A 12,577-nucleotide genomic window follows, 5' to 3' on the forward strand; every position below is an offset into this window, starting at 1 on the left:
ATCTTTGATTTGAGTGTTTTGCAGAGGAAACAAGATGATTTTACACAGCAAATATCATTGGCATGACAATGTCTTTTGATTGAAAATATCTGCAAGTCAGCTGATGAGTCACGGACTTAGTAATGTGTAATATTTGACCTTTTCAGTACAGGAGAATTTTTACAGGTCCTTGGATTTTTGTCATAATGGACTTGAATCTTGAAAAAACATATCCACCTAAAATAGCCTTGACTTGTTGAAGGTAGGTATTAACATAATAGAGTCCTTGGCTTAAATCAGCATCCATAAGTTAAGGAATTGAGGTTAAATGTTGAGGGGTAAGCTGTGCCAAAGTGCCATGTGCTTTGTCATCAGTGATGCAACAAAACCAGAAATGTCTGTAAGAGTTCAGCCTGATTTTCTGTACTCTTCTGGCAATCTGAGCAAGGTCCAGTGGGGGTGAGGTAGAAGAGAGGAGACCCACCCCACCATGAGGTTACAGGTTGAAGTGACAGCCCTTCAACTGGAAAACTGTCTTGGGAATAGACTCACTTCTCAGGGACAATATCTGCCAATATGCTCGTGATCCTCCCATCTTTACGATTCATCTGCGTATTGCCTGATGGACCACCCACCCTGGGGCAGACAGTCTGAGAATCGGTTCTAGGCTCAGCAGCCAGAGGGTGAAATGTATATCCAAACTGGATGGTTGAGTTTGGCCTTTATTATTCCTTAAAACTGGCTACAGAAGCTTGCAGAGACAGGCATGGACACTTACCCTGTTTTAATTTTATTCTCCTCAGGCTAGCAACAAATCCCAGCTAAGATGTTCATGATTTAGTGATGAGTCCTCAGAGGACCCTTCAGAGAAGGCTGGAAAGGGCGATGTTTGAGGTTGAGAACCCAGCCCCTCTCAGATTACCATATCCTGTAAGCAACCATACACTGCACCCCTCCCCTCTCTCCCAAGAGCCACGTGGGCTGCTAGAAGCAAAACCGAAAAGGAAGAATGACATTTGCTTGCCCACCTTGTCGGATGATGGTGCTTGGCTCTCCACCGTGCAGACTGGCTCTCCCAATGGAAGGCTGACTGATGTCGGTCCAGTAAACAATCTTGTCCACACAGTCGAAGGCCAGTCCAATGATGACTTTATCCTGGAAGTGCAGACCAGTGGTGAGAGTGGTCCACCTACTAGTGAATGATGATGGCGGGACTCTCTCCCATGCTTAGAGGCACTTAGATACCTTTTGAAATGAATTGTCTTCAAGTCCTTGTCTTTTTTTTTTTTTTGGCTGTGCCACGCAGCATACAAGATCTTAGTTCCCCGACCAGGGATCGAACCCATGCCCCCTGCAGTGGAAGTGCGGAGTCCTAACCACTGGACCGCCAGGGAAGTCCCTCTTTTGTCCATTTTAAAAATTAAATTATTGAGTTGAAGGATTTCTTTATATATTTCAGATAAAAATCTGTTGTCATACACATATATATATGTATGTATGTATATGTATATTTTTTCTCAGTAAATAGCACTTTTTCATTTTCTTAATGATGCTTTTGGAGAGCAACAGTTTTAAATTTGTATTAAGTGCAATTTTATTTTTCTTTATGGCTAATGCTTTTTGTATATTATCTAAGAAATCTTTGCCCACCTGAAAATCATAAAAATTAAATAAAAGACATAAATATTGGAAAGGAAGAGGTAAAATCACTCTATTTTAAGACTATGATTATTTATGTAGAAATTCCTGGGGAATCTATAATAATATTTTAACTAAAAATTGAATCTAGCAAGGTTGCAGGATCCAAGGTCAATGTAAAATTGTATTTCTACATACCAGCAAAAAGTAGAATTTTAAAATAATAATGTTTCTAATAGCAGCAAAATATTTAAGAATAAGTATTTTAAAATGTGCAAGATTCTATACTGAATACTATAAAACACTGTAGAGTGAAATTAAAGAAGACCCAAATAAATGAAGAGATGTTAGTTTAATGGATCATAAGATTTAATATTGCTAAGATATCCTAAATAGAGTTTAGGCTATCCCTAAATAGAGTTAAAGATCCAGTGGTATCCATATCAAAATCCCAGCAGGCTTTTCTTTTCTTTTCTTTCCTTTCCTTTCGTTTCCTTTTCTTTTCTTTTTGGTAGAAACTTATAAGCTTACTCTAAAATGTATATGGAAATGCAAAGTGAGGCCCTGGGGACCATAGAAGTGTAAGACCAGGATGCTCTTTTACTGGGAGAATCAGGGTTATCAGCAGACACTTGCCCTCCAAAAGTCATGTCATAAAGGAACACAGATCCTTACCATACACCATATCCGAAAATTAGCTCAAAATGAAGCAAAAGTCTAAATGTAAGAGCTAAAAATACAAAACTCTTAGAAGAAAACATAGTTGAAAGCCTCATAACATTGGATTTGGCAATGATTTCTTGCATATGACATCAAAAGCAAAACTAGATAAATTGGATCTTATCAAAATTAAAAACTTTTGTTCAGTAAACAACACAATCAACAAAGTGAAAAGGCAACCAACCCATGGAAGGTGATGAAATATTTGCAAATCATGTAACTGATAAGGGGTTGATAGAATATATAAAGAACTCCTACAACTCAGTAACAATAAGAACAAAACAACCCAATTACAAAATGGGCAAAGGATATGAATAGACATTTTTCCAAAGATATATAAATTGTCCATAAGTATATGACAAGATGCTAACATCACTAATCATTAGAGAAATGCAAATCAAAACCACAATGAGATACCACTTCACACATATTAGGATGGCTACAATTAAAAAACAGAAAATAATAAGTGTTGACAAGGTAGTAGGGAAATTGGAACCTTTGTGCTCTGGTGGTGGGAATGCAAAATGGTGCAGTGCTAAGGAAAACCGTATAGTGGTTCCTCAAAAAACTAAAAATACAATTACCATGTAATTCCAGGTCTTGTTTATATCCAAAAGAAGTGAAAGCAAGGACTTGAACAGATGTTTGTAAATCCATGTACATAGCAACACTATTCACAATAGCCAAAAGGTGGAAGGAGCCCAAGATCTCCACTGATGGATGAATGGATAAACAAAATGTGATACATCCATATAATGGAATATAATTCAGCCTTAAAAAGGAAGGAAATTCTGACACATGCTACAACATGGATGAAATTTGAAGACATTATACTAAATAAAGTAAACCAGTTACGAAAGGGCAAATACTGTATGATTCCACTTATAGGAGGTCCCTAGAACAGGCAAATTCATAGAGATAGAAAGTAGAAGAGGATGCAAAGGGCTGGCAGGGGAGGAGGGAGTTATTATTGAATGGATCCAGAGTTTCAGTTTGGGATGATGGAAAAGGTTCCGGAGATAGATGGTGATGATTGTTGTACTTAATGCCACAGTGGCATTAGCTACAGTTAAAATAGCTAAATGGTAAAGACAGATAGATAGATAGATACATACATACATACATACATACACAGAAGGACAGACAGATAGATGATACATAGATAGGAAGGACGCAGTGAATATTTATAATGTTGTTTCAGCACTCTCCCTCCACTGATCCCATCTCAATTTCCTGCTTTTCATAGCCTCATTTGGCATTTAAGCCTCTCCCCTTGGTCTTGGGGGAAAACGACTTTCACACGGAATTTAACCCACTCCCACTACCCGGGAGTGTGTGCTAGTGGATACGGAGGAAGAATGATGATTAGCCCTTGAGGGCTGTGTGCTTCAGTGAGGCAACAGGAAATCACAAAGATCACTTACACATTTGTTCAGCAAATACTTTTCAAGTGCCAAGCACTGTTCGGGATCTTCGAATACCACTGTGAAACAAACACCTCCATGAAACAGACGGACAATTTCTGATCTTGCTGTGCTTATATTCTTGGTGGGAAGAGATACATCAGACATAGAACATGTACCCTGATATACAATGTTTCGAGTAGTGCTGGGTGCCTGATGAAAGACAAAGCAGGGTAGGTGGAGGCTGCAGTCTGGATAGGGCAGCCAGGACAGGTTTCTCTAAGAGCTGACGTGCCAGCAGAAATTCAAGTGACGTGCGGCAGTGAACCGTGCAAGTGTCTGGAATGAGAGAACTCCAGGCAGGGGGGACAGCAAGTGCAAAGGCCCTGAGGTGGGAGTGTGCGTGGTGAGTTGAGGACCAGCTAGAAGGCCAGAAGGCTGCAGCCGGTGAGTGAGGGGGCAGTGGTAGGGAATGGGGTGGGTGAGGTAGCCGGAGGCCATGGAAAGAACTGGATATTTTTCTGGGTGAAGGGAACCCATCAGAGGGTTTTGTGTTGGGGAAGAACATGAATCCAATCAAGGCTGCTTTGCAAGAGGCTTCTGAAAAGCATTTTTACCATGGGTGGACCTAGAGATTATCATCTCTAGTAAGTTAGTAAGTCAGAAAGAGAAAGACAAATACCATATGACATCATTTATATGTGGAATCTAAAATATGACACAAATGAGCTTAACTATGAAACAGACTCAGACAGAGAACAGACTTGTGGTTGCCAAGGGGGAGGTGGTGGGGGTGAAGGAATGAGAGTTTGGGATGAGCAGATGCAAACAATTACATGGATAAACAAAAGGGATAAACAACAATGGATAAACAAGGTCCTACTGTAGAGCACAGGGAACTATATTCAATATCCTATGGTAAAACATAATGGAAAAGAACATGAAAAAGAATGTATATATATATATATATATATATATATATATATGTATGTATAACTGAATCACTTTGCTGTAGAGCAGAAATTAACACAACGTTGTAAATCAACTATACTTCAATAACATAAATTTTTTAAAAAAGCATTTTTATTTTGCAGACTTTTTTTGATCATGTTTCCTCCCTGGTCAAAAAGAAGAGGGGGTATGGCAGTGTGTAGAGATCCATGCAGGAAGAGAAAATAGGGCAGGTGGGAAAGACAGGGGAGTAGGGAAAGGAAAATGAGAAAAAAGTAACATTTCTACCCGGAATCTTCAAGCAGGCTCTGCAACCAGCACTGAGGGGTAAAGAGGATTCCTGCTGGACTTTCATCTCTAAGAGCTGGTAGCCCACTCGCTGCTACTTCTTCACTCCTTAGAGAACCCTGACGGGCCCCACTGCCCTGGCAACCCTGAGTCCACAGCCAGAAGCCTCCACCAGGTCTCAGGTTTGGTTTCCTGGCAGGAGGTCAGGATCCCAGATAGAAAAGCTTCTCAAAAGTGTCTGACCTGGGCTTCCCTGGTGGCACAGTGGTTGGGAGTCTGCCTGCCGGTGCGGGGGACACGGGTTCGAGCCCTGGTCCGGGAGGATCCCGCATGCCGCGGAGCAACTGGGCCCGTGAGCCACAACTACTGAGCCTGCACGTCTGGAGCCTGTGCTCCGCAACAAGAGAGGCCACAATAGTGAGAGGCCTGCGCACCGCGATGAAGAGTGGCCCCTGCTTGCCGCAACTAGAGAAAGCCCTAGCACAGAAACGAAGACCCAACACAGCCATAAATAAATAAATAAATAAATAAATAAAATTTAAAAAATATTTATTAAAAAACCCACTAGGTTTAAAAAAAAAAAAAAAAGTGTCTGACCTCTAACTAACAGACAAAAATTCCCCGACTCACAAAATGCATCTTTGAAGCTTTGAAAAGCTCTGGTTACTTACTGCCTCTGGGCAGACAGGAGCATCTTGAGCTGAGCGGCTGCCGAAAGATGATTCATGTTGCTAATTTAGCAGGGATGGCAACATCAAACCTGGCAGATGCTCGCAGACAAGAGAGCAAACTCACATGACGCGCCCACCTGAGGGGTCAGATACCAAAGGGGTCTCTCTGGAAGCCCTCCTGTTTCTGCTCCCACCCTCGAGCCTCATGGGGGTGCTTAGGAATACAGTGGCCCCATTTAGAGGTGGACACCCAGGGTCACACAGAATGAAGAGGTCCTGGGTCCAGGGGTCCAGCCCTGGTCCCTGGGCTGACTGCACCCCGCTCGTTGCTCCAGGCCATTGAAGCAGAAATTGTCACCAAGTGCCATCGGCCAGCACTCACCGGGGCGTGAAGCAGCGCCTTGGCTTCCGTCTTGGTCATGGTGCTTCCCTCCAGGGGGAGGTGCTCTATCTTCCCGGTCTGGGCGAAGAGCAGGTGGGTCCCAGGTGGCAGGGGGATCACGGCGGTAGGAACTGAGGGTCCGTGGTGAACCGGGGGAGCCACTGTACTCAGACCTGGGTGGTGGGAGACGGCAGTGAGTAAGGCCCGCGTGCAGTAGGAATGCACAAACGTACGCGTGTGGGCGCGTGCACGGACTCACACACATGCACCCACACCCGGTCACGTCACCTTCATGGCACCACAAACTGCACCGTCACACGTGCACATTTAATATCCGAAAGCACAAGGAGCAGAAAGACCTCAGTCAGTCAAAGGGCATTTGTGATGAAGATGATGCAGGGCCAGAGTTTAACATTAAAGGTCGATTGGAAAGAAACAATGGCTCGGTCTCCCCCTTAATGGAACTAACCTGGCTATCGGTGCCCTGCTCTGCACACGGGCTGCAGCAGTGAAAACAATGCAACAGTAGCAACCCTGAAACCCTGGCCACAGGGAGCTCACACCCCAGCAGGAAGCTGCTGAGTATTTTCATGCTCGAGGAGACCGTCTGAGTGGACTAGCCCCACTCACCCCATCCCACGGGGGTGGGAGGGTCTCAGACGCCACAAACGGGAACACAGGCCTTCTGGGCTTTCCAGAACGAAATGATGGGCAGGGCTAATCCTCCCTCAGACTCGGCCTTGCCTCCTACCTGCTGACCTGGTGGCCCAGCACAGCTCCTGGCTCACCTGACAAGATCATGTCCCAGGAGGGGACAGGCAGCCTGGGCTGCGGGTAAGGAACATGCAGTGGCTGTCGGGAAACCTGGGTCCCAGACCTGGCCCTGCCACTCGCCGTGTGGACACGTCGTGGACCTTCCTGGGCTCGTTTCCTGCTCTCTGAAGTGAGAGAACGGGACCAGGTCATCACCAAGCTCATTTTCAGTTCTTTTCTCTTGTCCATCTTGCCTGTTATACCCAATCAATGATATAAACCAATCTCGTGGACCTTTTTAATATCTCTGGAATCTATCCCTCCAAACTCACTGCCAGCACCTCAGGTCAGACCCTCGCCGTTTCTCACCTGGATTAATTAGAAATACTGCAATTAATTAATTGCACCTGCCTCCCCACCACCAGGGCCTCACTCCTCCCTCTCAGCTCTTCTAAAACTGAAACCTGGTCACATCAGCGCCTGCTCGAAACCCTTCCTGGGCTCCCCTCTGCCCTCAGGACCAATCCAGACCCCTCAGCGGGGCATCTGATGTCCTTACCTCCATTCTGCTCCCCTCCCACAGGACACAAACCCCTGAGGGTTTTTTTCCTGCCTCTCCGCCCGTTCTTGCTGCCTGGACCATGGGCCTCCTCAACCCCTACTCCCCAGCGCAGCTGACTCTGGCCCTGCTCAAAACCTTGGTTCTCACGGTACTGCTCTGCAAAGCCTTCCTGGGCTAGCCCGCAACCCCCCAAGCCACTGTGCTTCCTGGCCCACCTACTCTCTCTTAAGGTTCCTTTCCCTACCCTGCACCTGTTTACCTGTCCTCTGAGGTTCTGGGGCTGGCACTGGGGCTTCCCTCTGTGGGCTGCCAGCACTGACCACACCAATCTGACACTCAGTTAATGCTGGCTGGCTGGTGTAATGAAGTTTGTGAGTGATCACTTCTCACTTCCTTTTTTTTGGCCACCCTTCGCAGCATGTGGGATCTTAGTTCCCCGACCAGGGATAGAACCCACGCCCCCCTGCATTGGAAGCGCGGAGTCTTAACCACTGGACCGCCAGGGAAGTCCCTGTGAGTGATCACTGCTTACTCAGCAGCCTCTTAGCAGCTTTGGGAAACTATCTGGTAGGGGATCAGTTTATGATTATTAGCTAAATGGAGAATGGAGAGGCAAGGACTGATTGTATTAGATTTTGGTAATTTGTGACAATTACCACTTTCTATGCCTGTGACAGAATTTTAGAGCTGAGAAGCATCCTAGAGATTATTTTGCTCGAATCCGATGTTGAGGCCGAGGATGCTGAGACTCAGGCAAGTATCTGTCCAGTGTCACACAGCCTGGCCCACAGCTCGGCACCTTCCCACCGTCATCGACTGTCGCAGAACTATCTTGCAGAAACCTTTGCGGCTGTTTGCTCCTGCCGTTCTAAATGGACCGAGTACCTAAAGGTCCAGGCGCAACTGTGAAAGAGGCAAGTGTACCAGGAGGAGAACAGTTCCACGCCTGAGTTAGCCCCTCCATGCCTGCGGAGGGGCTCCGGTTGGTCTCTCCCGTCCCTGCGCTGTGTGCCAGCGCAGAGCCGCTGGAATGCTGGGCCACCCACGGCAAGGTCTACCTCGGGGACCCCTGAGCACACACCCTCTCTGCTACCAATTGCAGCCTCAATGCAGCGGGTCCTGCCCATCATTTGCACAGAACAGGTTTGCACAAAAAAGAAGAGGAAAGGGTAAGAGGGAGGAGAGGGAAAGTGGGGAGAGAGATGGTGGGGGTGGGCAAGTGATGGGGAGACGGAAAAGGGGGCTGAAGAGGGGAGAAAGGGAGGGAGGGATGGGCTCCGAGCCAGTGGAGCAGGTCAGGATTTAGGGCAGGCAGAAAGTGCCAACTGCACCTTTGGCAAGGGTCCCCGGCAAGGGTCCCCAGCGATGCTTGCAGGTGCTGAGACTTCCTGTCTCCAGCACTGTCCTCTGACTTACACGGTGGCCTCATCCCGGGCGTGGTCCTGGTGCCCTCCACCTCGCGGCCGTCGCGGTCCACACACCAGCAGTAGCCAGTGCTGCCGTGGCACTGGGTGGGCGCGTAGTGTCCGTGCTCATCACACTCGGGAACAAACAGTCCCGGAGGCCGGGGGCGCTGGGGGTCCACCGCCCCGAGGATGTGTTCTCGTTCATGCTGGCATCGGGTCTTCTCCACTTCTATTAGAGAGGCGAGCAAAAGGAGGGTCATCAGCTCAAGTCCCCACATCCCACTCAGAACCTCAGGAGCTGCCGGTTCACTACTGAGTTTTGTTTCATTAACTTAAAAAATTTTTTAATTTATTTTTATTGAAGTATAGTTGATTTACAATATTATATTAGTTTCAGGTGTACAACATAGTGATTCAAAATTTTTATAGATTATACTCCATTTAAAGTTATTATAAAATATTGGCTATACTCCCTATGCTGTACAATATATCCTTATAGCTTATTTTAAAAATTTTTTTAATTTAATTTTTATTTTATATTGGCGAATAGTTGATTTACAATGTTGTTAGTTTCAGGTATACAGCTAAGTGATTCAATTATACATATACATATATCTGTTCTTTTTCAGATTCTTTTCCTATATAGGTTATTACAGAATACTGAGTAGAGTTCCCTGTGCTATACAGGTCCTTGTTGATTGTCTATTTTATATATAGTAATGTGTATATGTTAATCCCAAATGTTTTATTAATTAAAAAAAATTTAAACATCATTATTATTTAGTGAATTTAACGGTCAAGAAGAGTATACCTACATTTTCTTTTCCTTCCTAGGCCATGCTTTTTTTGTTTTGAAAAACTGAGGCAAACTGACATAACATAAAATCAACCTTTTTTTTTTTCTTTCTGGCAGCACCATGTGGCTTCTGGGATCTTAGTTCCCAGACCAGGGATCGACCCCAGGCCCTCGGCAGAGAAAGCACCAGGTCCTAACCACTGGACTGCCAGGAATTCCCCAAATCAACCATTTTACGGTGAACAATCCAGTGACATTAGTACAGTCACAATGCTGAGTGACCACCTCCTCCCTCTAGTACCAACGCATTTCCTCACCTCAAAAGGAAACCCCAGACCTATTAAATGGTTGTCTCCACTTCCTCCTTCTTCCCAGCCCCTGGCAACCATCAGTCTGCATCTGTCTCTATGGATTTACCTATTCTGGTTATTTCACATAAATGGAATCGTACAATATGCGACCTTTTGTGTCCGGCTGCGTTCACTCAGCAGAACGTTTGCAAGGTTCATCCGTGTTGTAGCCATGTAATAGTACTTCATTATTTTATTTTTTTAAGATTTTTTATTTATTTATTTTTGGCTGCACCACGCGGCACGTGGGATCTTAGTTCCCCGACCAGAGATCGAAGCCGCGGCCCCTGCAGTGGAAGCTCAGAGTCTTAACCACTGGGACCGCCAGGGAGGTCCCAGTACTTTGTTCTTTTTTGTGGCTGAATAATGTACTATTGCAAGGCTACACCACATTTTGTTTATCCATTCATCACTCGATGGACAGCACTGACATTTGTTTTAAGAAATTTTAAGTGTTTCTTAAATGTGTCCTTTTTATCATCACCAGCTTCTTGATTACCCACACTGAGTCCGGGTCAAAGATTTGGGGGACCAAAGACCACAGGGCACATTTACCAACATTTGTATGTTTCCTTTTAATTACATGCTAGTGTTTGGCATGAAACATGGCCTTTTGACTGTGTAACTCAGATCCCAAGGCTGGGAAATACTGCTCTATCTTTGGGAAATTGCTGATGAGAAGCTATGAACTGGCATAAACTCCCATGTTTATAGAGTTGTAAGTGGCAGAGTTGTAGCTGCTTCCACACTGGCTAGACTCCAGCCACCACAGCATCCAGCCAGGCCAGCGCTGCCATCACCTCTGCGGCATCCACCACCCAAAGCGATGCCCAGACACTGCCGAGAGCCACACTTCAGCCAAACTGAACCACGTCTGCTGCCCCTCTCCTGCGGGCCTTTCCATGTGCCGTTCATTGTGTGACTCCCCGCCCCCCCCCACCGCCCCCCACCCTCCTGCCCGGTGAATCCTTCAAGCATCAGCTCAGGCATGTGCTTCTTGGGCCCTCCAAGAGCTCCCAGGATGCTCTGGCCTCGCCTGCCCTGTGACTCTCATCACACTGATGCTGAGACTCTAAGGCTGTTCCTGGTCTGTCTCCCTGAGCACATTCTAGGCTCTGAGAAGGTAATGAGGGACTGCATCCCCTTAACCTTGACTTAGGAAGCCCCTCCTGGGCTGGAGCGGGGATGGACATGGGAATAAACCCCAGGCCCCGCCCTCAAGGAGCTCCCAGTCTGGAGGGAAGGGAACAAGCAAACACACAGTAACCATCCAATGAGTCAGTGTCTTGACAGAGGAGCCCAGGACACAGCACATACACACAAGAGGTCCTCTCTGTAGCGCTTGGAGAGCAAAGGCGTGCTGGAGTGCGTTTTTTTGATCTTTACTGGAAGATTGTGGTTATATAATTGAGGGCAGGGCTCCACTGACTTTTCCTGCTAAGGAGCAGAGAATAATTATTTTTGGTTATGTAGGCCATGTGGTCTCTGTCACAACTCAACTCTGTGGATGTGGCATGAAAGCATCCAAGCTTAATACATATTGTAAATGAATGAGTGTGCCAATAAAACTTTATTTACAAACAGCGGGCCAGATTTGGCCTGTGGGTCTGTAGCTGTCAACCCCTGCTCTAGGGCATTGCTAGTTATGTTAGGGAGAAATCTTATATAAATACTCTAATTAATATATTAATGTATATTAATATATTGCTGTGTTCATAATATATATATTGTAATAATAGAGTATATAATAATATATTACATATTTCACAGAATTTTGTGTCTGAAAAATGTTTTTGATGCTCAGTTTCCACCACATCTGGCCCTGTCAGCAATGCTGGTTGACCAGCGATGGCAGGAGTAACTAATCCCACGGTATTATTTGAGGCGTGAGTAGAATGTGATGAGACAATGTAAACGGCTGGAATTTTAAGTCTTGCACTCCAGCGTTCATCTGTGACTGTATCTACACCAGATGACAGAAGGAAAACAAGTCTGTGGGCCACAGGTAATTTCGGGGAGTGAGTTAAGCTAACGTGTGTGTGTCACCGTTGCCATAACACGTTCAGTGAGCAGGGGGTGTCCTAGGCACTGGGCATGTGGGTGCAGAGGGCCCGGGGCTGGGCTAGGAATCCAGAGACCTGGGTTCTAGCGTTCATCTGTGACTGTATCACACAAGAGATCCTCTCTGCAGGGCTTGGAGAGCAAAAGCGTGCTGGAGTGCTTTTTTTGATATTTACTGGAAGCTTGTGGTTATACAATCGAGGGCAGGGCTCCACTGATTTTTCCTGCTAAGGGGCAGAGAATAAATATTTTTGGTTATGTGGGCCATATGGTCTCTGTCACAACTCAACTCTGTGGATGTGGCATGAAAGCATCCAAGTTCAATACATATAGTAAATGAATGAGAGTGCGTTCATCCGTGACTGTATCTACACCAGGCCTTCACAGTGTGTTCGGTGATGTGCTGCCGATCAATGTTTAAAGTGCCTTTGTGCTGCCAGCTTTCACATCAGACTGCTGGACATGGCTGGTCCCTCGATTAGAAACAGCGAGCCTGCCAGGAAAGTGTGTGTTGAACCTGGGAGGGGAAACTGGGTCTGCTTTCTCTTTTGTCCCAGAGGCTAATATAAAAAACAAAAGGCCCTACTGTACAGCACAGGGAACTATATACAATATCC

The 12,577-nt window shown here is 45.8% G+C and overlaps 1 protein-coding gene across 2 annotated transcripts in view; it reads right to left on the reverse strand.

Annotated features, from left to right (window-relative positions):
• The window catches only part of NID1 (nidogen 1), a 94,662-nt gene that overhangs the window by 10,433 nt on the left and 71,652 nt on the right, over positions 1-12,577 (reverse strand). For both annotated transcript variants that reach the window (XM_007170773.3, XM_007170772.2), the window contains exons 13-15: positions 8,764-8,982; positions 6,033-6,205; positions 1,008-1,134 (exon numbers count right to left, since the gene is read on the reverse strand). In XM_007170773.3, coding sequence (XP_007170835.2) covers positions 1,008-1,134; positions 6,033-6,205; positions 8,764-8,982 — 519 coding nt within the window. The remainder of the gene's footprint in view (positions 1-1,007; positions 1,135-6,032; positions 6,206-8,763; positions 8,983-12,577) is intronic.

Source organism: Balaenoptera acutorostrata, chromosome 16, assembly GCF_949987535.1.
Source record: "Balaenoptera acutorostrata chromosome 16, mBalAcu1.1, whole genome shotgun sequence".
NCBI classification, from domain to species: Eukaryota; Metazoa; Chordata; class Mammalia; order Artiodactyla; family Balaenopteridae; genus Balaenoptera; species Balaenoptera acutorostrata.